General features: G+C 41.5%; 1 protein-coding gene and 1 long non-coding RNA gene across 4 annotated transcripts in view; one reads left to right on the top strand and one right to left on the bottom strand.

Annotated features, from left to right (window-relative positions):
* Nucleotides 1-879: 879 nt before the first annotated feature.
* On the bottom strand, nt 880-3,251 carry Gm40072. The gene is made up of 3 exons (XR_867363.1): nt 3,132-3,251; nt 1,546-1,675; nt 880-906 (listed from the first exon to the last, which is right to left on the bottom strand). It is a non-coding gene; the product is annotated as a predicted gene, 40072 (long non-coding RNA).
* Nucleotides 3,252-3,304: 53 nt separating this feature from the next.
* Gm17359 (predicted gene, 17359) overlaps nt 3,305-26,476 on the top strand; it is a 127,500-nt gene continuing 104,328 nt past the window's right edge. For 2 of the 3 annotated variants that reach the window (NM_001142953.2, NM_001370773.1), the window contains exon 1: nt 12,046-12,215. In NM_001142953.2, the coding sequence (NP_001136425.1) occupies nt 12,155-12,215 (61 nt within the window). In that variant the 5' untranslated portion in view covers nt 12,046-12,154. Of the gene's footprint in view, nt 3,434-12,045; nt 12,216-26,476 lie in introns of those variants that run through there. The other variant, XM_030252332.1, reaches the window with a different exon arrangement.

Here is a 26,476-nt window from a genome sequence, read left to right on the forward strand (position 1 = left end):
AGCTGCATACTGAGAAACTTCCTGAGAACCCTTTCCAGGTAACTGAGCATTTTGAAGTTTAGTGGGAACTAGGCCATGATGACAAGCTTTCGCTGTAAGGTTCCAGCATTCTGGTACCAGTGCAGGACAGTGACAGAGGAAACCCAAGTCCTCTCTGTACAGATAAAATGGCAGTCTCTTTTGGCTAATCTCAAGTGCAGAGTTTTGGAAGAGGCATGAGGATGTCTTCTATTCCTAGACCACCTAGAGAAAGCCAAAACAACATCTCTATGGACTGTACGATCACCTGAATGAGCCAGCATCCCTTAAAGAAGGTGGACACCCTCTCACAGTCAGCCTTTCCTTCTCTAAATGCCAATGGTTTGCGCTGTGTCACTTTTCCTTTCTGCTTTTTCTCTGGGACACGCTTGTGCTGTGACACGTATTACATCATGGCCTTTGGAACATCGAGTCTCTAACTACTGGGCTGTGCAGATCCTAGGCCAGGGCTCAGCAAAGCACAGGGAGTGGCAGCCTAGTTGAGAACTCACTGTGACCTGCTTGTTCTTCAGACCCTTCTCAAAAGTATGTTGCCAATTCTTCCTCATTGCTTGGGGTTTCATTTATCTAAGAGCACCTTGGCATTTTTCAGATTACCAAGAATCTATTGTAAAGTGACAGGGACTTAGTAAGTAGATAAGGAGAGCGAGACAGATTGCTCCTGTAGACTGTTTCCTGATATGGACGATAAACATTAGTAGACAAAAATGTAGCCAATCGGGACCCGGCAGGAGTGCTTCTAATTCAAAGTCTGATATAAACTGGGCCCCTAAGAAAACCAGAGAGAATGTGAAGAGTCTGAAAAGATGTAGCTTAGTGGCAGAGCATTTGCCTAGCCATGTGGGGTCCTGTGTTCCATCTCTAGCACTGTGGAAAAAAAAAAAAAAAAGAGTTTTTGAAATGGTAGACATGCAAATCTGTGTGTGTATAAATGGTTTTTATTTATTTCTTGCATTTATTTCTTTTTTATTTCTTTCTTATTGTAACTTTTTTCTTCCTTCTTTAAACAATAAGTTTTACCAATTCTTTGCAAATTTCAGAGAAGGCATTTGATCATATTCCCCTCCCCACCCATCCCCCAACTCCCCCCAGGTCCACCACTCTTTACTTACCTACCCAACCTTGTGGTCCCCACCACTTTCTTCCCCTTGGGAAGCCCAGTGTGTACAATGTGTGCTGTCTAAGAACTCTTGGGTATACGTCATTCACTAAAGTATGGTCAACCCACTAGGGGCCAAACATTTAAAGAAAACTGACTTTTCTTCTCCCACTAGCTATTGATTGCCAAAGGCTTTTCAACCAACAGTGAGAGTTTTGAGCTCACTTCTCAGTGCTGGGCTTTGGTCTGGCTTGAGCTTGCACGGGTTTTATGCACAATGCCACATCCACTGTGAGTTCGTATGGGTAACTTCCCTCCTCTGCCTGGTAAACACTGTCTCACTGTCGCCTAGGAATCCACAACCTCTGGCTCTTACATCCTTTACAGCTCTGATCCCATGATGATACCTGAGCCTCGGGAGAAGGGAGTGTGAGACAGGCTGAGCATCTGTGCACCATGACCAGTTGTGGGTCTCTTGTTAATCACCATCCTCTGCAAAAAGAAGCTCCTCTAACAACAGTTGAGAAATTCACTAATCTGCAGCAGGGATAAGCATACATTCACATATAAAGGAGACAGCAACCATTAGCATCATTACACAGAACAACCACACAGAGGTCTTTGTCAACTCAGCTTCTAATTTTGAGCCACATTTTAGAATTAATGGCTCAGTGGGCTAATACATCTACAGCAGTTACAAGAATAAAAGCACTTGACCTCTTATAAATTTTGGACTAGTGACCACCAGAAGCAGACTTATTTTCTGATGTAGAAATAAGCCCCTTATATATAATTGACGTAGTCAAGCAAATAGACATTTGACTCCAAATGGCAGGTGTTTAATCTCAATTGTATTGACTCAAAATAGCAGAAATGTCAAAAGAACTTCAGTGTCCATTTTATATGTTGACAGGTTATATATAGTATGTATTGCATATTGACAGTCTATATAATGTATGTTGCATGAGACAGCACGTATTGGCCACTTTGCACGTGTTGCATTTACACATTTACAACTCTGCAGTCTTGTGCATACTACAGAGATTTGGACACACAACTCCATGTGTTCCTAGTCACAGGTGTACAGGGAATCGAAATCTTTTTAAATAGTTGCTTATAAAATGATCATTTTAAAGACTTAAACATGTCTTTAAGTCTCCCTAGATAGTTTTCTAACTAGTCAAAATCTCAACAAAATCATCAAAAAACAAGACAAAACAAAACCAAAAACCAAAAACCAAACCAAAAAAAACCCACCAAGTAGTTGTGTTACTAAAACATAAAATCTTGATAGAGGCAGAGGAAGGTGGAGCTTTGTAAGTTCAAGGACAGCCTGGTTTATATAGGTCTATAAAAATCTGTCTTGCCCTAGACCTAAATCATTCCATCAGGAAGGAAGTTCAAAATTAACCTTTCAACTATATAGTTAACATTTTAATTGGATGGATGAGGTAGTTTTTTTTTTCTTTCAGTTTTAAGTTCTATAGTATAAAAGTAAATTGTTACATTTGATCTATATTTTCAAAGTAAGAGAGAGAGAGAGAGAAAAAAAACCCAGGCAATGCATACTAATGTAGTACAGAAATCATGTCCAAATACCTAAATCCATCCATATGTGAATACACATACACCCCAAATCAGGCATGTCAAGAAGAGTAATTTTAGTTTGCAGTAAGTTCAACACCTGCAAATTCACCACTGAAGCACCCAGAGGTTTGCCATGCATCATTTTCTGGAACTCTAGAGGAAGCTGAGTCATGCTCCCGTGCTGTCTTAGAGAGCATCAAAGGTTACAGAAGACTAGCCGGACAGAATTCTCCCTAGGGGAAACCACCATAGTACACACTTAACATGTTTCGTGGTTAAATAAGTGACCACACAGGTCTCAATACCGTTGCTTCTCGGTCTCACTCACTTCAACAGAGCCCCAAAGAGCAACACATCTCAACCTTCCCTGTAACCCAGCAGATGCCCAAATATCCCAACAGCATACCCAATTTGTTCAAAAGAGCTTCCAAATGGATAAGGCTTGTCAAACAAATGGTGCAACAGCCCAAATAGTTCAACAAACCAAAACAGTTGAGAAAAACTCTGAAGGACAGAGCTAATCACTAAAGGACAGCCCCCCCCCCCCCGCCCCCCCCCCCCGCCCTACGCTAAACAGTTACAAACAGTTACAACAGTTCAAAGGAGCTTGCCAGAATTGTTACTGGAGTTAAGATCAGCACCTAGGCCTTGGCAGCTGCTCTAGCAAGTTAGGCTGGATCACTAATCCTCAACAGACTACCTAATGAAGTAAGTAAGGTTACAAAGCAGTTGAGTTATTCACCATGAGAAGAGGGACAGAGAGGTTCAGACTCTTCCCTAAATCCATATTTGGGGGTCTCATGTTAATGAGATTTAGGTTTTTCATATGTAACTAAGCAGTCATGGTCAAGTCCCTTTACGTGGCCCCTGGTTGTCTTGGTTCCAATCGCTGTGGCAAAACTATGTGAAATCTCTTTCCAGGAGACAAGTTCCTCCTCTGACTGGCATCAGGCTTCAGCCTTTCCCTCTTCTTTCCAGCATAAGATTTCTGGGAAATTGCAGTTCCTTGGGAAGCACTGTTTGAATGGACTGATAGTAAAGGGAGAGGCACAGTATCTCTTTGGAATACCTTCACTGATGTAGAGGTCACGGTGACTCGGGAGCAGCACAAGTGTGGTACTCTCGGGATTCAGTAGAAAATGGTGGCCAGAAGGAGTTTCCAAAGCCACTTCCTCTCCCTGCCCTGCTCAGTCAGCAGGGAGCATGTCTCACCTGTGGACTCCCTTTAGTTAGCATCATGTTCTAACAGAACTTATGAAACAAAAATTGATCAAGAAAAATGGACTCATTTAAACTTTACCCAAACTACAGAGAATAAACCTCCTTGTCTCTCTCCATCCTTTTAATACCTTCGTGTGATAATATTATAGAAAAAAATTGAAACAAAAGCCAAGAAATCAGCACATATTAACTGTGTGATAAGCTCTTAGAACTGAGCAGTCTCTTCCAGGGACGGAGTTCCTCCTCTACCTGGCACCAGGACTTAATTATTTTTCCCCAGTGTAGAATTCTGGTGGGTGGGGGAGGGGTATATTAGCTCTTTGCAATGTGTTATTTCAGTTGTCTGATAGGTGACCGGTAAAGTCACAGGTCTCTTTCTAGAATATTTTCTCTCTGTACTAGGGCCATTATTATAATTTTGGCCTGCAATACCTTCTGGAAATCCTGTAAGAAAATGTCTCATCAAAAGGATGGACCATCTAGAGACTGCCATATCCAGAGATCCATTCCATAATTAGCCTCCAAACGCTGACACCGTTGCATACACTAGCAAGAGTTTGCTGAAAGGACCCTGATATAGCTGTCTCTTGTGAGACTAGGCTGGGGCCTAGCAAACACATAAGTAGATGCTCACAGTCAGCTATTGGATGGAGCACAGGGCCCCTAATGGAGGAGCTAGAGAAAGTATCCAAGGAGCTAAAGAGATCTGCAACCCTGTAGGTGCAACATTATGAACTAACTAGTACCCCAGAGCTCTTGACTCTAGCTGCATATGTATCAAAAGATGGCCTACTCGGTCATCACTGGAAAGAGAGGCCCATTGGACATGCAAACTTTATATGCCCCAATACAGGGGAATGCCAGGGCCAAAAAAATGGGAATGGTGGGTAGGGAAGTCGGGGGGGAGGGTATGGGGGGGGCTTTTGGGGTAGCATTCTAAATGTAGTTGAGGAAAATACATAATAATAAAAAATATTAAAAAAAAAAAGAAAATGTCTCATAAAAAGGAGACATGTTTTCTTTCTTCCCCTGACAGAGTCTGAGTTGAAATGGTAGTCTGTGATGGTGGAAGTAGCCAGGGTCCCAGCAGCAGTTGAGAGAGTTGGGTCTAGGGATTAGCAGAATTTTGCTCTACCCAGTGATCAGTGTACAGAGGCATTCTCACCAGCAGAAGCAAGACATGTTTAAGCAGCAGTCCGGTTAAAATTGAAGCACATAGGTTGGGGTGTATCTCAGTGGTGGTGTATGTGCCTACCCTGTGTAGACGTCAAGGGCTTATAGTGGTGCTGAGTAGGAAGTAGGACATTTGAGATCCTCAGATTCAAGTTGATATGGAGACAGATAACAGTTGATTGTCCAGTTTTGGGAGGGATGCTAATCCAGGAGGGCTTGAGATGGAATGATATAAATACCTTATTGAAGCTCACAAGCTAGGAAGTTGTAATAGCTCTAAGAGGAAACAGCGGACAGCGGCTAACTATCACCTCTTTGGAGAAGAAACTATGGAGGACTAATTGTCCCCCGAAGGGACAACTTCCGTCATGAAAAGCAGCATTTTGAAAAACGCATTTATTGAAGATTAAAATTATATTTCAATCACCCATAGCCAGAAGCAGTCAGGTTTGGGGATTGATTGATCTTCTCCATTATGAGTATATAATAAGACAAAATGTCCACACTAAACCTTGGGGCTCACCTCATCAGTAAACCAGGGTAATGAGGCCACCTCACATCATTATGTGCAGAAACCAGGAGACTTCCAGGAAAGCAACATGCTACCATGTCTGGCACACACCAGTGGCAGTTATATTTCCTTATGAATCAGTGAAAAAGGCCTCAACAGAAATTATAACAGGGATCAGTAGGAAGACACAGAAAGCACAAGAGCAAACCCTTGATAGATAGATATCACATCACGAGTATGAAAGACCTGCTAGGTTGCTTTGTAAGGGGGAACAGAGCAAAGCACCCTGGCCTGAGAACAAGCAGGGCTGAGCTCTTAGTCCCAGCTGTTTCTGTCTCAAGAGAAGCTTCAACTAGTCTCCTGGGATCGAGTGGCTCATGGGAAAAAAGGAACACCCCATCTCTACCATGGCTGACATCATACTTAACAATGGAAACTCACCATTGTAAGATACGTGGAACGTGACTCACTTGTTTTAATTATTCTTTTGCTTGTTTGTTTGTTTGGTTGGTTGGGATTTTGAGACAGGGTTTCTCTGTGTTGCCCTGGCTGTCCTGGAACTCACTTTGTAGACCAGGCTGGCCTTGAACTCAGAAATCCGCCTGTCTCTGCCTCCTGAGTGCTGGGATTAAAGGTGTGCGCCACCACGCCCAGCTTGTTTTTTGTTTTTTGTTTTGAAACATGTAGTGTAGCAATACAGTGCTAACAATGGAGATGCTTTCTGATTTTAATTTAAATTAATGTGGAAATTGAGCTACATAGACTGAGAGGGAATAGCAATCCTATATCACAGTCCTATTTCACCCAAATTTGAGCCAAATGAGGAGGAGGGAGATGGCTACAGACCCTCTCCTGACACAGTCTTGCAGACTTAAAGATGACAAAATGTAAGCAATGGTCAGTTTACGTTTGCATTTGTCATACATATTTTCTTTCAGGAAAGCATGGTTGGCAGCAGCAAGAGGCAATAACAGGGTTAAAACTTATTGAGTACATACTGTGTCCAGAATATAGATAACCATTTTATACACATCTCATTTATTCTACAGATTGCCATACCCCCCCCCCAAAAAAAGCACTTTGCCAATATTATACATAAGACTTATGGCTTGAAGCCAAGCCTGTAAGTATTCAGTTTACTTTTTTTTATATATATAAATCCAGAACACTTTTATGAGATGTAACAATGTTTGATAATAAAAAAGTGTAAGGAAATTCATGGTATGGTGACAGAACTGTCCTCTCAGCACTTGGGAGGTAGAAGTAGGAAACTTTTGACTTCAAGGTCAGTCTCTGCATACATAGGGAGTCCGAGGATAAATGGGGCACAGCGAGCCATTATCTCACATACCTAGAGTGTATGGAAAGTGATGGATGTGTGTGGCTGAGTGCCAGAGCATGTACAGAGCATGTTCAAGGCCCTGGGTTCCATTTCTACTCTGTATTAGAAATTATGGGAGGGCAAAAAGTAGCTGACATGAATTGCCCTTTAGAATGATATTTACTAAGAGAGTGTGCTTCATGACCACGGGCTGTTTTGTGATTGGATCTTGAAGTGAGACAGCCTTAGAAGAAACAGCACCGGACCATAGACACAGTTTAACTCAATAAGTTCAATGGGGTCACAAAGAGAGCAGGAGCCTTCCCTTCAGATCCCAAAGAACACCACCATTAGGAGAGAGAACGTTATGAGGGTCTGAAGGAAAGATCCTTCAAATCCCTGAACAAAGGTGGTTTCTACTCTTACAGGGATCTAAGGGGTGGCAGATCACGTGACAGCATGTGCCAGGAGGCAGGCACTCGGTAGGACTGTAGTTCAAAGTTGCCTTGTTCCTGATCAGCAAGTAGGGCTGGGGGAAGACTGGGCTTGCTTTTCCCATGGTCTCAGTCACAGCAGCAGCAGGCACCTGTCAGGTCTTCGTCCTAAGGGACAGACTGCATGCAGGCTTGGATGAGCTGACTTTAGCAGGGGGTGTGTCTGTGATCTAACACTACCCAGAAAAGTAATAAGTAAAGAACCTTTGACCCATGAGCCACAAAACTCCCCAGATTGCAAACTGTACTGAGCCCTCTTGCCCCTCTCCTCCACCCCTCCTCCCTTTCCACTTTCCTTTCTCGTTCCCTTTCTTTCTCCTTCCTCCTTCCCTTTTCTTCTTTTTTCCTACTTTCTTTTTGACCCTTGTCCTTCACTTCCTTTCCACTTCCCTTTTCCCTCCCTGGCTTTTCCTGTTAATGCTGGAGATCAAATTCAGAGACCCTTATGCTAAGATCCTGTCTTAATTTCATTCCTTGTTATTGTAACAAAATACTCTGACAAAAGCTACTTCAGGAAGGATTTATTTTGCTCACAATTTCAGGCTACTGTCCATCACTGAGGGGAAGATAAGACAGTAGGAACTTGCAGTGGCAATACATTAACCACACAGTCAAGAGCAGAAAGCAATGAATTCATGTATGCTAGAATTTAGCTTGTTTTCTCCACTCTTATGCAGTTCAGAATCCCCTACCTAGAGGATAGTGCCACAGTGGGTAGGTTCTTCTTTGCTCAATATTGCAATAAAAATAATCACTCACAGATATATCCACAGGCCAATCTAATCTAGATAACCCACCATTGTAACTGTCTTCTCATGTACTTCTAGATTGTATCAAATTGACAATTAACACAGATCATCACAATCTCTATAATTAAGATATAAATTGTTATATAACTATAGTAAATTTGACCTAAATTTACCTATATAGATATTTCTTGTTGTACTTCAGTATTACTAAATTTTCTGATTATAAAAATATATAGCTTCATTCTTTTCTAAACATTAAAATTAGATGTCTTTACAGAGACACTGTGTTGGACTCTACAGTTGTATCTGTTGAAGTGATTATGAGCTCTGAAGTAATTATTAAATTATCAAAGCAAGGGAGTGAGAAGATTTCATTCCTGCTGGGCAGCAAACCTTGAGTCGGTATTGATTCATTGACAACAGTGATTTCTTTCATAGAAATGAGCCCAGAAGCTAACAGAGGTCATCTTTGGTTCCCTACAATGAGCTCAGTAGCTGTCATAATATTTTATGACAAGTTTATAAACATTTTTAACAGCTCTCTTAACCTGCTGTGCAGCATATACAAATCCATATTTAATTGATGTTATCACTTTATCGCTGGTACTGTTACTTTGTTGGTTGGCTTTCTCTTCATGTCTTTGTTTTCTCAATCTTATTCAAGCAAGCTGGAAAGCAGACGTCGATCACATTCACCCCCACCTCTCTGTATGTGGCTCCACACACTCCTTCTCTTCCTGTCACTCCACACTTGGATCAGGTACTTCCCTTTCCTGGGCCATATTGATTCGGGAAAGTGGGGGCTCCTTGAGTACAATAGAGGCTTTCCCTCTCAGCTCAGGTGAGCATAACTTGAGGTGCAGGGGTCTCAGACAAACTAAAAACCATCAAAGCAGTTCTAGGTCAGTGGTTTCCCGGTCTCTGGCCGCATGAATTTTAAGAATGAATTTCATGGGGGCTGGTGAGATGGCTCAGTGGGTAAGAGCACCCGACTGCTCTTCCAAAGGTCCAGAGTTCAAATCCCAGCAACCACATGGTGGCTCACAACCATCCGTAATGAGCTCTGACTCCCTCTTCTGGTGTGTCTGAAGACAGCTACAGTGCACTTAGATATATTAACAAATAAATAAATCTTAAAAAAAAAGATTTAAAAAAAAAAGAATGAATTTCATGAACGGAAAAGTGAGCTTACAAAGGAGTTTTATAAGATGATAGGTGGGGACCTAAACAAAAGAAGGCAGAGTTCCTGTATAGTGGGCAGGGAGCCCGGAAGTAGGGTGCCACTGAGGTGTTTAGCACCTTCGCTGGTACTACGCGGTGTGGGGAAATGCATTGATTTGCCCAGGTGCCTCTCTGTTTTGATCATGTCCCTCAGATTCAGTTTCCAGGAAGGAATGATCATTTAGCGGGAGTGATAATAAATTGGTGAGATTTTGAGAAAACGAGGTAATAAACTCTTCAGGCATTCTTAGCTTCTGCTAAGAACAGACCTGTTGACAGGACTAAGAACATTGCCAGCTTCTGTCCAAGGAGGAGTCAAAACTGTTCGTGTTGGGAGGCTTTGCCTGAACCTTTTAATCGCCTGTACTCATCAGTGTCGACAGCTGCCCGTGGGTGCTGGGATGCCAGGCCTTTTTCGTCAAGCCTATTCTCCAGTCAAGCGATTCTAATTTCAACCCAAAACAGACCTGGGCCGTGATCTTAAGCAGATGCCTTCCACAGATGCCCCTCACTGTCGTAAGTTGTGGGCCTGTCAGGGTCTCTCTCGCCTCACTACCCAAATTACTCTCTACCATCATGGAGACGTTTTCCTATGGGATGAAAGTCTTGATTGACAGGATTGCGAGCTACTGGGAAGTCTTGGAATCTTTAGTAAGTGGAGCCTATTGGGAGAGAGGTCATTGTGGCCATGCCCTTAGAGAGAACTTTGGGCCCCAGCAGCCCCTTTTCTTGATTTGCTTCCTGGCTGCCCCGAGATAAGCAGCTTTGTGCCATCCTGTTCGCGCTCTCCATGATGATGTGCTGTCTCCCCACAAGCCCCAAAGCCACAGAACTAACAGACAGTGGACCAAACCTCTGAAACAAACATTCTTCATAAGTTAATTCCCTAGGGTTTAGACAGAAAGAGGACTAGCAGGACACTAGCATCACTGAACTTGAATTCAGTCTGCGCACGGTACTGTTGACCATTTTTCTTCTCTAGCCTTTGGTTCTAGTTGTCCCCAAATGATCTCCCAACCACACCCTGGCTTCTCATTCTTCAAAGCAGTTCAGGTATTACCTCTTCAAAGAAACCCTACCTCTCTGTATGTAATCCTTAGGCACCATTCCACCCTGGGCAAGGGCTATACCCATGTTCCCATGACTCACAGAGCAATATTAGGTGTTTACTACGTGTATTACTGTAACCATCATTGGCCTCATTACATTTTGGAGTCATCCTTGCATGAATATTTCATTATTAATATTTTATTATTAATGTTTTGTAAGTGATTTAGTCTTAATTAAAATTTATGGTTATCTTTCAAGGCACCAAGTTTTGTCATGGCTTGTGTCCTTATATTTTGTTCTTGTTTCCCTCCCTACAGGCCCCCCCCCCCAATTTGTGTGTCTCTTTAAAACATTAGTTCATTATTTTAAAATGTAGGATTTAAAAAAGGATGACCTGGATGAAAACACAATAGAACAAGAGGTTTGATGATGATTCATAGACCGTAATAGGGTGGAGGCATAGTTCAGTAGGAGAACTCCTAACTACAATGTGCAAGTCCCTGGGTTCAACTTCCAGTCTGCATTTGAAAGGATGTCCAATCACTCTAATGACAAGAGAGACACAAATTACTGTCACTATGTCTCATCTGTCACCTGGGGAAAACCCAAAGCTGAACAACATATTCTGTGACTGGGTGATATGAATAGCCAAACAGGCATTCTCAAAAGCAGGAATTCAAAATGATACAGCCTTTATGGGGTGGGAGAATAAAGGTCTATATGCCTTTCCCTTTAAACCAACAGCATCACTTCTAGAAGTCTAGTCCAAAGATGTTGGCAAAAAGCTGCAGATGTATGCAGAAATTATATTTTATAGCACTGTGTGTGTAAAAAGTATGATCCAATATATATAATCCAAAAATATAATCAGACATGTTTTTTGTTTGTTTGTTTTGAGAACAGAGCATTTTCACAGAGAGATGCTTTGTGATTATCCAGTACCTTTAAACATGGTAGTCAGGACTGGGTAGCCTCTGAGAATAGAGGAGATTCTGCAACAGAAAAGTATGATACAGGCCTGGGTCAAAGGAAACAACAAAGAAAACCAGGAATACAAGAAAGATTTGACTCCAGTTGTCTACAGTGGGAAACAATCATTTCTGTTTGAAAGCACAGAGTGGTAAAAATGGGAAGGACTCCTGTGTGAGCATCCTCGCACAGATGTCTGTGTAGTCTAGTTGTCTCAGGCAGGACAAGCACACTGTGTTAGGGGTAACCATGCTTTGTACCTCTCTCTCTCTCTCTCTCTCTCTCTCTCTCTCTCTCTCTCTCTCTCTCTCTCTCTCTCTCTCCCTCCCTCCCTCCCTCCCTCCCTCCCTTCCTTCTTTTTTATTTCACCCTGAAACTTGTCCCTGTAGGACATTCTTTAGAAATGCTGAGAGACACAGGTGATAGAGCCCTTTAGGCTGTTGTAGGACTTTGTAGACAAGATTCTTCTGGTTGGCTGTGGACAGTGGTGGTGGGATGCAGCTCTTGGGCACACTCCAGTTCTGTCTGCCCCTGGAAACCGGAACTCAGAGCTCTGGTTCTGGAACATCCGCTCCCTGTGTCATCAAGCATCCTTGGCAACTGCCCGGCCCAGTTCACAGACAAGGAGAGCAGAGACACGGTCTTTGCCGTTTACTGGTGCACTCACTGTTCTGAAGACGTTCAGGCAGTAATTGCAGCAAAGAAATTTAAACTTCAGCCATGGCTTTGTCACACCGGGAGCCACACTGTGAGACGGTGGGAAAGCGCATGATCGTCACAGGTGAGCAGAGCATGTCTTCATTTTCTCAGAGATCTAAGCAATTGTCGGACAGTGAAATAACCACGGGACTGTGCCTGTCAGGGATACATTGTTGCTATCAACAGGTCATTACAGCCACTGTCAGTCTACCAAAGCTAACATGGGTAAATGAAGGTTTTCTATAGCATAATCATGATTAGTGTAAGGAAAACTACTTGATGTTAATAAAAAGTATCTTGGTCACATTTTCACTATTGTGATTTAGATTTCTTGCATCTTTTGCAACTGGACCTGTTTTATGGATAAGAATTTGAGCAAAATTAAATAGATTACTTTAAAAATGAATGTACAATTCTAATCATTATTCTATGTTTTTGTCGTTTTGGTTTTGGCTGGCCTGGAGCTCCTTATGCAGACCAGGTTGAGCTTACATTCATAGAGCTCCACTTTAGTTTGCCTCTTGAGTGCTAGGATTAAAAGTATGCATACCATACTAAGCAAAACCAGGTTATTTTATTTTATTTTATTTTATTTTACTGAAGATGTGCTTTAACTCTCATAAAATTGTTGGATTATATTTTATTCTTTTAACTTATAATTTAAATTATTTTGGCTCTGTGTGTGTATGTGTGTGTGTGTGAAGTTATAATAATCAAATCTAAAAATTAAACCTATAATATGATGAATTATGCCAAAGTCCTGCGGACATGAAGCAAATTTCCATCATATTTTCTTTATTTTATCCTTTTTTTTTTTTTTCAAATTCTGAGCATATCTAACAACCTTGCAGAAAACATTTCACTGCTCACTTGCTGTGGGCATCTGTGCGTCTTGTATCATCGCTCTCACCCAGTTCTGTCTTGTAAATCTTTTGGAGCCGACAGAACCAACTTTTCCAGGCTTAGAGCCCGGGTAAAAGAAGGTCCCCTTCGCTCCTGGCGTGCTTCGCAGCAGGTGGGGCATAGCGACCAGGTTAAAACCCCTAGCCCTTCACCTCCCTCCACAGAACAGCTGGCTCAGGATGGGTGCAGAGCTACATTTTGTCCAGGTAATTTCAGAAGTGACAAACCAAGATGAAAGCTGAGGCTGCTATAAACGAACTGGCTTGGGTGGGTGTGAGTCTGCAGTAGTCAGGAACCCACATGAAGGCCCGAGGAATGGTTCCGGATGGTTCCTCCTGCCTCTGAAATCTCTCCTACCGTGGAGTCTTTCTAATAGGTGGTAGTGTTTTACAGGAAATTTATGAAGCACAGAACATTTTCCTATCCCACCACAGCTTCCTCAATAATTTATCTGGGGTTGAGGGTTGAATCGAGGGCTTTGTGAGCACTAAGCACATGACTGAACCCCAGCTCTTTTCAGTTGAGATCTTTGTTTTAGCAGTGTAACTTGTTACAATTCACGAGTCAATAGCAAAGCATCATTAACTAAAATGTTAGCTAAAATGCACACTCTATTCACATGTCCTTAGTCTTACCTAATGTCCTTTGCTATTCCACAAATCTACTGCGTTGCGTTTAGCTGCCGCACCTCCCAGGAGTCAATGGCCTGTGACAATTTATGAGTATTTTCTTGTTTAGACCTTTTCAGTTTTAGAGTACATACAGGTGTGTGTGTGTGTGTGTGTGTGTGTGTGTGTGTGTGTGTGTGTGTTATTTAGGAGAGCTATCATATTGTACAAACTTGTAAGCCTGACTTACACTCTGGATCCTGACTGTAGGTACCCGGCTGAAGTGGAAGTTGGTAGGTGATGATGTCATTTTCTTCTCCCCTCCCACTACTGTGTAGCCTCGACTTTTCCTTGACACTGAAGCATCCTATACACATCATCAGAAACATCCTTCTCTGCAGGAAAGAGTTATCTCCTCCTCATCTTTTCATGGATTCACTCATCTAAATTCATATAAGCTTATGAATATTCATGCTTTGAACTAGGCTCAGATGCTAATCAGTTGGTGTTGTAAAGTCCATCCAGCTTTGGCCACCGTGCTCTTCCTGCTGTCTGCTGTGCCCACCTTGGTATACTGTGACATGGAGTGGGGTTGGTTGACTTGTATTCTGACTCCTTTCCTTCTGGCTCTAGTCCTAGAACCGGCTCTTTTCTTGGTTTCTTCAGGTGCCAGGGGAGATCATTGCTTTTGAAAGGTCGTTTCTTTCAGACAGTTTAGACTGACAGAACAAGGAATATGTCTGTATATGCTAACTTGCTATATGTATCTATAGATAATGTGTGTACACCAACCATCTGTGTCTATATTAAGGTCAGGATGAATGAGTGGAGTGTGTGTGGATAGACTCTCTCTAGGTAGCCTAGGCTGGCCTTGAACTCAAAATCCTGACTCATTTAGCCTTCTTGTAGTCTATAACTGCTTCTGCGGCTGTCTCTTTCCCTGGGTTCATGGCTGGCTAAATTCAAACTTTTTGTGGCTGTTCTCTGTCCTCAGGTCCCAACGTTAGCTTAGTTTTAAACACTGTTCCCTTCTAACATGATGCTCATCCAATGCCCTCTGATTTCTTTCTTTTTATTCAATAGTTTATTTGTATTCACTTCACTTCCCGATTGAAGACCCCTCTCTCCTCTCCTCTCCTCTCAGTCCCACTCTATACCCCATTACTCCCTCCCCTTCTTCTCAGAGAAGGGGAGGCCCCCCACCTTGGGTACCACCTCACACTGGGACATCTAATCCCAGCAGGACTAAGCACAACCTCTCCCGCTGAGGCCCAATCTGGCAGTCCAGGTAGGGGGAAGGGGATCCAATGGCAGGCAAGGGAGTCATATACTGCCCCTGCTCCAATTGTTAGGGGACCCACATGAAGAACAAGCTGCACATCTGTTACATATGTGTAGTGGGCCTAGGTTCAGCCCCTGAATGCTCTTTGGTGGCTCAGTCTCTGTGATATCAGGTTAGTTGACTCTGTAGGTCTTCTTGTGGTGTCCTTGGCTCCTCCAGCTGACTCAATCCTACCCCTGACTCTTCCACAAGATTCCTTCCACCTGATGTTTTGACTGTGGGTCTTTGCATTTGTTTCCATCCACTGTTGGATGAAGCCTCTCAGGAGACAGTTATGCTAGGGTCCTGCCTACAAGTATAGCAGAGTATTATTAATAGTGTCAGGGGTTGACTCTGTTACATAAGATGGGTCTCAAGTTGGGAGTCCTCTGATTTCTACAGAAGGACAAAATGGAACTCTTCCCCACTGATGACCCACCCCAGAGGTCTCACTCTCTTAGCAAAACCTGCAATTGGGTTTGAGGCCTGTGAGGGCTTGTGGGAAGAGCTGCCAGTCTCTTCCTACCAGGGCCACAAGGCTTACCTTTTTCCTAAGGCTTCTGCCTGCCTCCCCTACGGGCTCTGAGGTGGGCTGGTTACTTCTGGTGCATCGCCCTTCTTTCCTGCCCCGTCCTACTGTCCTGTGACCTTGTGAAGTTATACAGCTCTTCCTTTCTCTCTTTGTTAATAGGGCCTATATTTCCTTCTGATAACACTATTTATTCTTTAAGAATTTTATACAAAGCATTTTAAACATTCACCCCCTCCCCCAATTCCTTTCTCCACCCAACTTTGACATTTCTTCCTTTGTGTTGCCTTTCCTCCAACAAGTCAAGTTTGTGCTGCCCAGAGTGGTTTCTGTCCTGGCATGTGGTTGACCTAGCAGGGCCCTGTCACATTACCTTAAAAAAAATGACTTTCCTCTTCCAGCAGCTATTAAACGTCAATAGCTCCCCAGCTAGTGGAGGGGTTTCTTTCATACATGCCTGCCTGCCTCCTCTATGCTGGGTAATTAACACAGAGACCCTTACCTGGTCATTGTGAAAATAATAAGACTGTGGAGAACTCAGACCTAAAGTAGGTCTATTATCATCTCCTGACTCCTTCATAGTCACGAGGGGGTTGTTTCTAACCCTCAAGATGAGTTTTAATCTTGTGTCTAACAGTAATTCTTTCCCCTGGGGTCATTCTGGCCACTTCCTTTGGCTTATCTCTGCATCTCAACTACAGTGTGAGAAATGTGTTTCCCTTCCCCACTGCCATTTTACTCAGGCCCAGGATCCAGATCTGTTATTAACTGGTCCTGTGGGCAAAACTTCACCAACCAAGTATGGCATGTCCTTACAGCTCCTCTGCCTCTGTTCTCACAAACTCTCCTTCTTTCCAGTGACTAAGGCCAGCAGCATTTCTTCTCCAGCCCCTTTGCTGAGTGTCCTTACATTTGCAGTATAGGGTTTTGTTGTTTTATCTAGGAGCTTCCTCCTCGCACTTCCCAAGTCATTTTTTTTTATTGTCACAATAAATTGTCCCTTTATAAATGTTAGTTTTTTGGTGTTTTTTTTTTGACAGATACTTAAGGATAACAGTATATCTACTGCATAGAAGCATACTGAACAGTTTTAACTAAAGATTCCCCCTACCTCATTCATTTTCTCTCTTTTCTCTTTTTACATTCCTGACAACCACTGAGAGCTTTACTCTACAGCCTTGCCAACAAGCTAGAATTAGGTAGGAGGATCCTTCTCCTGTGGGTTTGGGACTACCCTATCTATTTATATAGTTAATGGACAAAATACGAGACCCTGCCTGAAAATTAAACAAAATGTAAAATAAGCAAGCAAACAAACACAGGGCCACACTAAGAAGCATGTATTATAACCTTGCCTGCTCTGTAATGCCACAGAGCTGGAATCACACCCTGTGTGCGCTTGCTAGACTGATGCCTTCCTTTCGTTACACAAATAAAGGGGCTCTTGTGGCTTAGTGGCTGATTTTTTTTTCAAATTGTTAAATAATATTACTTCGTGTGGCAACTCTTCCTTTTGCTAATCCATTTACCTTTTGAAGGCTCCGTTCCAGACTGGGGCATTTGTGAACCACTATAAACATTTGTGTTTATGCTTTTGGCTAGACATATTTTTAAGTCTATTTCAGAAATCTCTAGCTGTGTGGTTTGTGTATCAAATGCTTAGCTTTTTTCTAATTAGCTTTGTATTGCTGTGATAAACACCAGGACCAAAGGCACCTTGGGGAATGGATCACATATCCAAGGTCACAGTTCATCACTGAGGAAAGATGGGGCAGGAGTTCAAGGCAGGAACCTGGAGGCAGGAACTGAAGCAGAGAGCATGGAGGAGTGCTGCTTACTGACTTGCTCCCCATGGCTTGCTCAGCCTGCTTCCTTACACAACTGAGGACCACCTACCCCATGATAGCACAACCCACACTGGACTGGACCCTCCGGCATAAATCAAAGAAGTACCCCCATAGACTTGCCTATAGGCCAATCTGATGAAGCAGTTTCTCAACTGAGGTCCCCCTCTTCTGAGATAACACATGCTCACACCAACAGAAAGCAAAACAAACAACAAAAATCCAACCCGTACAGCTTCATAACAAGTGGCCCAACAATCTTCTAAATTAACTCTGCCATTTTGTGTGTCCATTAGCAGGGACAGACATGCAGCTCTGTGTCCTGGTCAGCACATGGGACTCTGTTATTTTTACTTTTAACTATCCTAGCAGATGTGCAGTTGCTCTGTGAATTCATAATTCAGTCAGCAATGCTGCACAGATTTCCATATAGTTACTTGCTGTCTCTGCCTTTGTTGGTGTCATAGATTCAAGTTTGCCCACTTTAGAGTAAGTGGGGCAGTTTTGGTTCCGTGTGTGTGTGTGTGTGTGTGTGTGTGTGTGTGTATGTGTGAAAATCCTTTTGTGGTTTTTTTTTCTTTTTTTTATTAGATATTTTCTTTATATACATTTCAAATTTCAAATGCTATCCCGAAAGTTCCCTATACCCTCCCCCTACCCTAATCCCCTACACACCCACTCTTGCTTCTTGGCCCTGGCATTCCCCTGTACTGGGTCATATAAAGTTTGCAATAACAAAGGGCCTCTCTTCCAAGTGATGGCTGACTAGGCCAACTTTTGCTACATATGCAGCTAGAGACACTAGCTCTGGGGGGGTACTGGTTAGTTCATATTGTTGTTCCACCTATAGGGTTGCAGACCCCTTCAGCTCCTTGGGTGCTTTCTCTAGCTTCTCCATTGGGGGCCCTGTGTTCCATCTTATAGATGACTGTGAGCATCCGCTTCTGTATTTGCCAGACACTGATATAGACTCATACGAGACAGTTATACCAGGGTCCCTTCATCAAAATCTTGCTGGCATATGCAATAGTGTCTGTGTTTGGTGGCTGATTATGGGATGGATCCCCGGGTTGGGTAGTCTCTGGATAGTCCATCCTTTCCTCTTAGCTCCAAACTTTGCCTCTGTAACTCCTTTCATGGGTATTTTGTTCCCTATTCTAAGGAGGAACGAAGTATCCACCCATTGGTCTTCCCTCTTCTTGATTTTCTTGTGTTTTGCAAATTGTACCTTGGATGTTCTATGTTTCTGGGCTAATATCCACTTATCAGTGAGTGCATATCTAATGACTTCTTTTGTGATTGGGTTACCTCACTAAGGATGATATCCTCCAGATACATCCATTTGTCCAAGAATTTCATAAATTCATTGTTTTTAATAGCTGAGTAGTACTCCGTTATGTAAATGTACCACATTTTCTGTATCCATTATTCTGTTGAGGGACATCTGGGTTCATTCTAGCTTCTGGCTACTATAAATAGGGCTGCTATGAACATAGTGGAGCATGTGTTCTTATTACTAGTCGGAACTTCTTCTGGGTATATGCCCAGGAGAGGTATTGCTGAATCTTCAGATAGTATTATGTCCAATTTTCTGAGGAACCTCCAAACTGACTTCTAGAGTGGTTGTACAACCTTGCAACCCCACCAGTAATGGAGGAGTGTTCCTCTTGCTCTACATCCTCGCCACCATCTGCTGTCACCTGAATTTTTTATCTTAGCCATTCTGACTGGTGTGAGGTGGAATCTCAGGTTGTTTTGATTTGCATTTCCCTGATGATTAAGGATGTTGAACAGTTTTTTAGGTGCTTCTCAGCCATTCAGTATTCCTCAGTTGAGAATTCTTTGTTTAGCTCAGTACCCCATTTTTAATGGGGATATTTGAATTTCTGGAGTCTAGCTTCTTGAGCTCTTTATATGTATTGGATATTATTCCCCTATCTGATTTAGGATTGGTAAAAATCCTTTTCCAATCTGTTAGTGGCTTTTGTGTCTTATTGACAGTGTCTTTTGCCTTACAGAAGCTTTGCAATTTTATGAGGTCCCATTTGTCAATTCTTGATCTTACAGCACCAGCCATTGCTGTTCTGTTTAGGAATATTTTCCCTTGTGACCATGTGAGGCTTTTCCCCACATTCTCCTCTATTAATTTAAGTGTCTCTGGTTTTATGTGGAGGTCTTTGATCCACTTAGACTTGAGGTTTGTATAAGGAGATAAGAATGGATCAATTCACATTCTTCTACATGATAACTGCCAGTTGTGCCAGCACCATTTTTTGAAAATGCTGTCTTTTTTCCACTTGATGGTTTTACCTCCCTTGTCAAAGATCAAGTGACCATAGGTGTGTGGATTCATTTCTGGGTCTTCAATTCTATTCCATTGATCTACCTGTCTGTCATTGTACCAGTACCATGCATTTTTTTATCACAATTGCTCTGTAGTACAGCTTAATGTCAGGCATGGTGATTCCACCAGAGGTTCTTTTATTGTTGAGAATAGTTTTTGCTATCCTGTGTTTTTTATTATTCCAGATGAATTTGCAATTTGCCCTTTCTATCTCAGTGAAGAATAGAGTTGGAATTTTGATGGGGATTGCATTGAATCTGTAGATTGCTTTCGGCAAGATAGACATTTTGACTATATTAATCCTGCCAGTCCATGAACATGGGAGATCTTTCCAACTTCTGAGATCTTCTTAAATTTCTTTCTTCAGAGACTTGAAGTTCTTACCATACAGATCTTTCACTTCCTTAGTTAGAGTCACACCAAGATATTTTATATTATTTGTGACTATTGTGAAGGGTGTTGTTTCCCTAATTTCTTTCTCAGTCCGTTTATCCTTTGTGTAGAGAAAGGCCATTGATTTGTTTGAGTTAATTTTATATCCAGTTACTGCACTGAAGTTGTTTATCAGTTTTAAGAGTTCTCTGGTGGAATTTTTGGGGTCACTTATATATACTATCATATCGTCTGCAAATAGTGATATTTTGACTTCTTCCTTTCCAATTTATATCCACTTGATCTCCTTTTGTTGTCAAATTGCTCTGGCTAGAACTTCAAGTACTATATTGAATAGGTAGGGAGAAAGTGGGCAGCCTTGTCTAGTCCCCGATTTTAGTGGGATTGCTTCGAGTTTCTCCCCATTTAGTTTGATGTTGGCTACTGGTTTGCTGTAGATTGCTTTTATTATGTTTAGGTATGAGCCTTGAATTCCTGATCTTTCCAAGACTTTTATCATGAAGGGGTGTTGGATTTTCTCAAATGCATTCTCAGCATCTAACGAGATGATCATGTGGTTTTTAATTTGAGTTTATTTATATAGTAGATTACGTTGATAGATTTCTGTATATTAAACCATCTCTGCATTCCTGGGATGAAGCCTACTTGGTCATGATGGATGATTGTTTTGATGTGTTCTTGGATTCAGTTTGTGAGGATTTTATTGAGTAATTTTGCATCAATATTCATAAGGGAAATTGGTCTGAAGTTCTTATTCTTTGTTGGATCTTTGTGTGGTTTAGGTATCAGAGTAATTGTGGATTCATAGAATGAATTGGGTAGAGTACCTTCTGTTTCTATTTTGTGGAATAGTTTGAGAAGAGTTGGAGTTAGGTCTTCTTTGAAGGTCTGATAGAACTCTCCACTAAACCCATCTGGTCCTGGGCTTCTTTTTTGGTTGGGAGACTATTGATGACTGCTTCTATTTCTTTAGGGGAAATGGGACTGTTTAGATCGTTAATCTGATTCTGATTTAACTTTGGTACCTGGTATCTGTCTAGGACGTTGTCCATTTAATCCAGGTTTTCTAGTTTTATTGAGTATAGCCTTTTGTAGTAGGATCTGATGATGTTTTGGATTTCCTCAGGTTCTGTTGTTATGTCTCCTTTTTCATTTTTGATTTTGTTAATTTGGATACTGTCCCTGTGCCCTCTAGTTAGTCTCGCTAAGGGTTCAGCTATCTTGTTGATTTTCTCAAAGAACCAGCTCCTTGTTTGGTTGATTCTTTGAAAAGTTCTTTTTGTTTCCACTTGGTTGATTTCAGCCCTGAGTTTGATTATTTTCTGCCATCTATTCCTCTTGGGTGAATTTGCTTCCTTTATTCTAGAGCTTCTAGGTGTTCTGTCAGGCTGCTAGTGTACGCTCTCTCTAGTTTCTTTTTGGAGGCACTCAGGGCTATGTGTTTTCCTCTTAGGACTACCTTCATTGTGTCCCATAAGTTTGGGTATGTTGTGGCTTCATTTTCATTAAACTCAAAAAAGTCATTTCTTTATTTCATCCTTGACCAAGGAATCAATGAGTAGAGTGTTGTTCAATTTCCACGTGAATGTTGGCTTTCTATTATTTATGTTGTTATTGAAGATCAGCCTTAGTCCGTGGTGATCAGATAGGATGCATGGGATAATTTCAATATTTTTGTATCTATGGAGGCCTGTTTTGTGACCAACTATATGGTCAATTTTGGAGGAGGTACCATGTGGCGCTGAGAAGAAGGTATATCCTTTTGTTTTAGGATAAAATGTTCTGTAGATATCTATTAAATCCATTTGTTTCATAGCTTCGGTTAGTGTCCATGTGTCTCTGTTTAGTTTCTGTTTCCAGGATCTGTTCATTGGTGAGAGTGGGGTGTTGAAGCCTCCCACTCTTATTGTGTGAGGTGCAATGTGTGCTTTGAGCTTTACTAAAGTTTCTTTACTGAATGTGGCTGCCCTTGTATTTGGAGCATAGATATTCAGAATTGAGAGTTCATCTTGGTAGATTTTACCTTTGATGTGTATGAAGTGCCCCTCCTTGTCTTTTTTTGATAACTTTGGGTTGGAAGTCAATTTTATTTGATATTAGAATGGCTATTGCAGCTTGTTTCTTCAGACCATTTGCTTGGAAAATTGCTTTCTAGCCTTTCACTCTGAGGTAGTGTCTGTCCTTTTCCTTGAGGTGGGTTTCCTGTAAGCAACAAAATGTTGGGTCCTGTCTTTGTAGTCAGTCTATTATTCTATGTCTTTTTATTGGGGAATTGAGTCCATTGATGTTAAGAGAAATTAAAGAAAAGAAATTGTTGCTTTCTGTTATTTTTGCTGTTGGGATTCTGCTCTTGCAGCTGTCTTCTTTTAGGATTGTTGAAGGATTACTTTCTTGCTTTTTCGAGGATGTAGTTTCCATCCTTGTGTTGGTGTTTTTCCTTTATTATCCTTTGAAGGGCTGGATTCGTGGAAAGATATTGTGTGAATTTGGCTTTATCCTGGTATACTTTGGTTTCTCCATCTATAGTAATTGAGAGTTTTGCTGGGTATAGTAGCCTGGGCTGGCATTTGTGTTCTCTTAAGGTCTGCATAACATCTGTCCAGGCTCTTCTGGCTTTTATAGTCTCTGGTGAGAATTCTGGTGCAATTCTAATAGGTCTGCTTTTATATGTTACTTGACCTTTCCCCCTTACTGCTTTTAATATTCTATCTTTATTTAGTGCATTTGTTGTTTTGATTATTGTGTGTCGGGAGGAATTTCTTTTCTGGTCCAGTCTATTTAGTGTTCTGTAGGCTTCTTGTATGTTCATGGGCATCTCTTTCTTTAGTTTTGGGAAGTTTTCTTCTATAATTTTGTTGAAGATATTTGCTGGCCCTTTAATTTGAAAATCTTCATTCTCATCTACTTGTATTATCTGTAGGTTTGGTCTTCTCATTGTGTCCTGGATTTCCTGGATGTTTTGAGTTAGGATCTTTTTGCGTTTTGCATTTTCTTTGATTGTTGTGTCCATGTTCTGTATGGAATCTTCTGCACCTGAGATTCTCTCGTCCATCTCTTGTATTCTGTTGCTGATGCTCACATCTATGGTTCCAGATTTCTTTCCTAGGGTTTCTATCTCCAGCATTTTCTCATTTTGAGTTTTCTTTATTGTTTCTACTTCCCTTTTTAGGTCTTGGGTGGTTTTGTTCAATTCCATCACCTGTTTGGTTGTCTTTTCCTGTATTTCTTTAAGGACTTCTACCTATTTAGCAGTATTCTCATGTATTTCTTTAAGTAAGTTATTAAAGCCCTTCTTGAGGTCCTCTACCAGCATCATGAGATATGATTTTAAATCCTAGTCTTGCTTTTCGGGTGTGTCGGGGTATCCAGGACTGGCTGAGATGGGAGTTCTGGGTTCTGATAATGGTGAGTGATCTTGGTTTCTGTTAGTAAGATTCTTATGTTTGCCTTTCGCCATCTGGTAATCTCTGGAGTTAGTTGCTATAGTTGTCTCTGGTTGGAGCTTGTTCCTCCTGTGATTCTGTTAGCCTCTGTCAGCAGACCTGGGAGTCTAGATCTCTCCTGAGTCTCAGTGGTCAGAGTACTCTCTGCAGGCAAGCTCTCCTCTTTCAGGGAAGGCACACAGATATCTGGCATTCAGACCTGCCTCCTTGCTGAAGATGAAGGCCCGACACAAGTCCTGTCCCAGAAGATGTGTTGCCTCTGCAGTCTACACACTCACCTGCACAGACTGGTCTCCGAGGGACACGGGACACAAGATGGTTCCCTCACATGCTCTGGAGGTCGGAGCCCTCCCTGGCAGACACCTCTCCTCTAGCAGGGAAGGTTCCTGGATGTCTGGAGCCCAAAACAGGGTCTGTCCCAGAAGCTGTGTCGCTTCTGCAGTCTGCTCGCTCACCCTTCGCAGTCCATGAGCTGACCTTTGCAGACTGGTCTCTCCAGTTTTGGTTTCTTATCACTGAGTCTTAAAGATTTTCCATGTATCTTGGATAAAAACCCTTTATTAGACCAATATTTTATAAGATTCTGTCCAGTCCTCACGGGACTTGTCTCTTAACATATATGCTGTTAATTTATAACCAGACCCAAGAGCACACCGTCAGGACTAGAGAGATGGCTCTGTGGTTAAGAGTACTTGCTGCTAAACTCATTAACAAAATGGGCAGTCTGCTTTTGTTGGGTAAGGGCCACAGTGGACTCAGGTGTGGATTCTAACTACTGCAAAAACACTACTTAAAATAAGTTACTTTTTAGTAAGAGCCTGGTGTCGTTTTAATGAAAACCTGTTATCCAAAATGACCATGCCATATATATATATATACATTCTGATATATATATGGGAGGTCTGGTTGAACCTTTTGTCTTGTAGACAGTCTTATAGGACGTTAATGAAAGGGACCTTGGAAGTTATCTGCCTTCAAACCAGGTGTGTGCCTCCAGGGCAAGTCGGCCAGCACCTCATGTCACCCCTTCAGAAGTGCAGTGTTCTTTAGAATACTGGGGTTCACCAGTCAAAGGGGAGTTCCAATCTGAATCCAGGGGGTGAAGTTTTATTACATCCTAGGAAATGTCCATTGAACGGGTTAATCTGTGGGTAATTGGAGACTTGAGAACCCAAGGAATGATGAACTGTTCGTGTCTGAAAAACTGTATATCATACCACTCTCAGACCCCAAAGTTGTAGGTCAGATGGGTCATTCAGACAACAGGAACACACCTGTTTTGGCCCTGCTATGGCAACAAAGAGGAATGGCACATGATATCCCAGTTAAAGAGAGGATAGATAGAACACCTAAAAGACTAGTTTCACTAAACTGATACTTTAAACTTATGTAATAATTTAATAACCAGATAGTTTAAAATAAACTTTGACCTACATTAGCCAGGTTTTTTTTTTGTAATTGTTAATCCTAGACCTTAGAAGCTTTAATATCGTGTATGATACATTTAAGTCTCATCCTCTATGCACCTTAAATAACTGACGCAGACCTTTATAACTTGTAAAAGGTTTCTAGTTTATTTTGTAAACATATATTCATGTTAATATATATATATATATATATATATATATATATAAATTATTTTTCTTTTATTCTTTTAACATTTTTTAAACACCCTGAGATTTTATAGTCATTAGAAAGATCTTTTTTATTTTTTATATAACATTGACCAGGATGGCCTGTTCATCTCTTCTTTTTGTGAGAGTGTATTAACATTTAATTGTTTTAGCATTCATTTGTGATTGTTTAGGCCAGCATAGTAGACAGTAGGAATGTTATTGTTGTTTAGCATAGAGGAGATATATATCGTATTTAAAGGCATGGACACGAGTTATTTTTATCTAAAAGGAGGGCAATTGTCTAAGAGGAAGGACACTGAGCAGAAGCAATCAACTCATTAAGACCTAGCAATTCTGCTAGGTCCTTTCAAGGATTATAGTCGCCTGTCCTTCCTCCTACTTAATTGCTGCAGAAGCTGGCTTGAGTGTCCATGACAACCATCTCACATTCTAGGCTTGTCACTTGCTTCCTTGATATGTCATTTAACTTGGCACTTAATCCTATGTAAACCGAGTTTGCCTCTAGAGCTCCAATTACAACCAGCTTCAGCTCTTGAGGAATATTAATGTTATGGTGTCATTTAAATCTTAAAGGTCCTCCAAATGTCCAAGTGAAAGACCCAGTCTATGGAGTGGTACCGTTAGGAGACAGTGGAACTTTTATTTCAAATATCAAATCAACGAAACAGAATAAAAAACTTAGAGGTAAGGTCCCAAAGCTTCAGCCGTGCAGGTTTTAGCAAAGGCTGTGTAAAAAACATACATTGGAGAAGAGACAGCTTTCTCAACAGTGATGCTGGGGAAACTGGGTACTTACAGATAGAATAAAATCAGATTCATAACATAAAATCAATCAAAAAGAGGTCAAAGACTTCAACTAAAATATTGAAACTCCTAGAATATAGGTTAAACATTTGAAGATATAGATAAGATGTTTCTGGAAAGAACTCTTAATAGTACAGGGAAACAATCTTATAAATTCACAAATAGGATCACATGAAATTGAAAAGCTTCTTCTGTATAGTAAAAGAAATAATCACCCGAGTGAGAGACAGCCTACAGAATGGGGTGGGGGAAAAAGCTATTCACCAGATGGAGGGAGAAGTATAGAAATAATTTTAAACACTTAAAACCCCAATCCTTTGATCAATAAATAGTCTAAAGAACTGAACAGACAGTTCTTAAAGGAAGTACTACAAATGGCTAATAAATACTTGAGAAATATTCAATATCCTTAGCCATCATATTGTTTGTTGGGATGGGGGAACATACACGGACCCTAATGCATAAACATGGGACTCAGAGGAAAACTTGCAAAAGCTGGTTTTCTCCTTCCACCATG

This window comes from Mus musculus, chromosome 3, assembly GCF_000001635.26.
Source record: "Mus musculus strain C57BL/6J chromosome 3, GRCm38.p6 C57BL/6J".
In the NCBI taxonomy this organism is placed as follows: domain Eukaryota; kingdom Metazoa; phylum Chordata; class Mammalia; order Rodentia; family Muridae; genus Mus; species Mus musculus.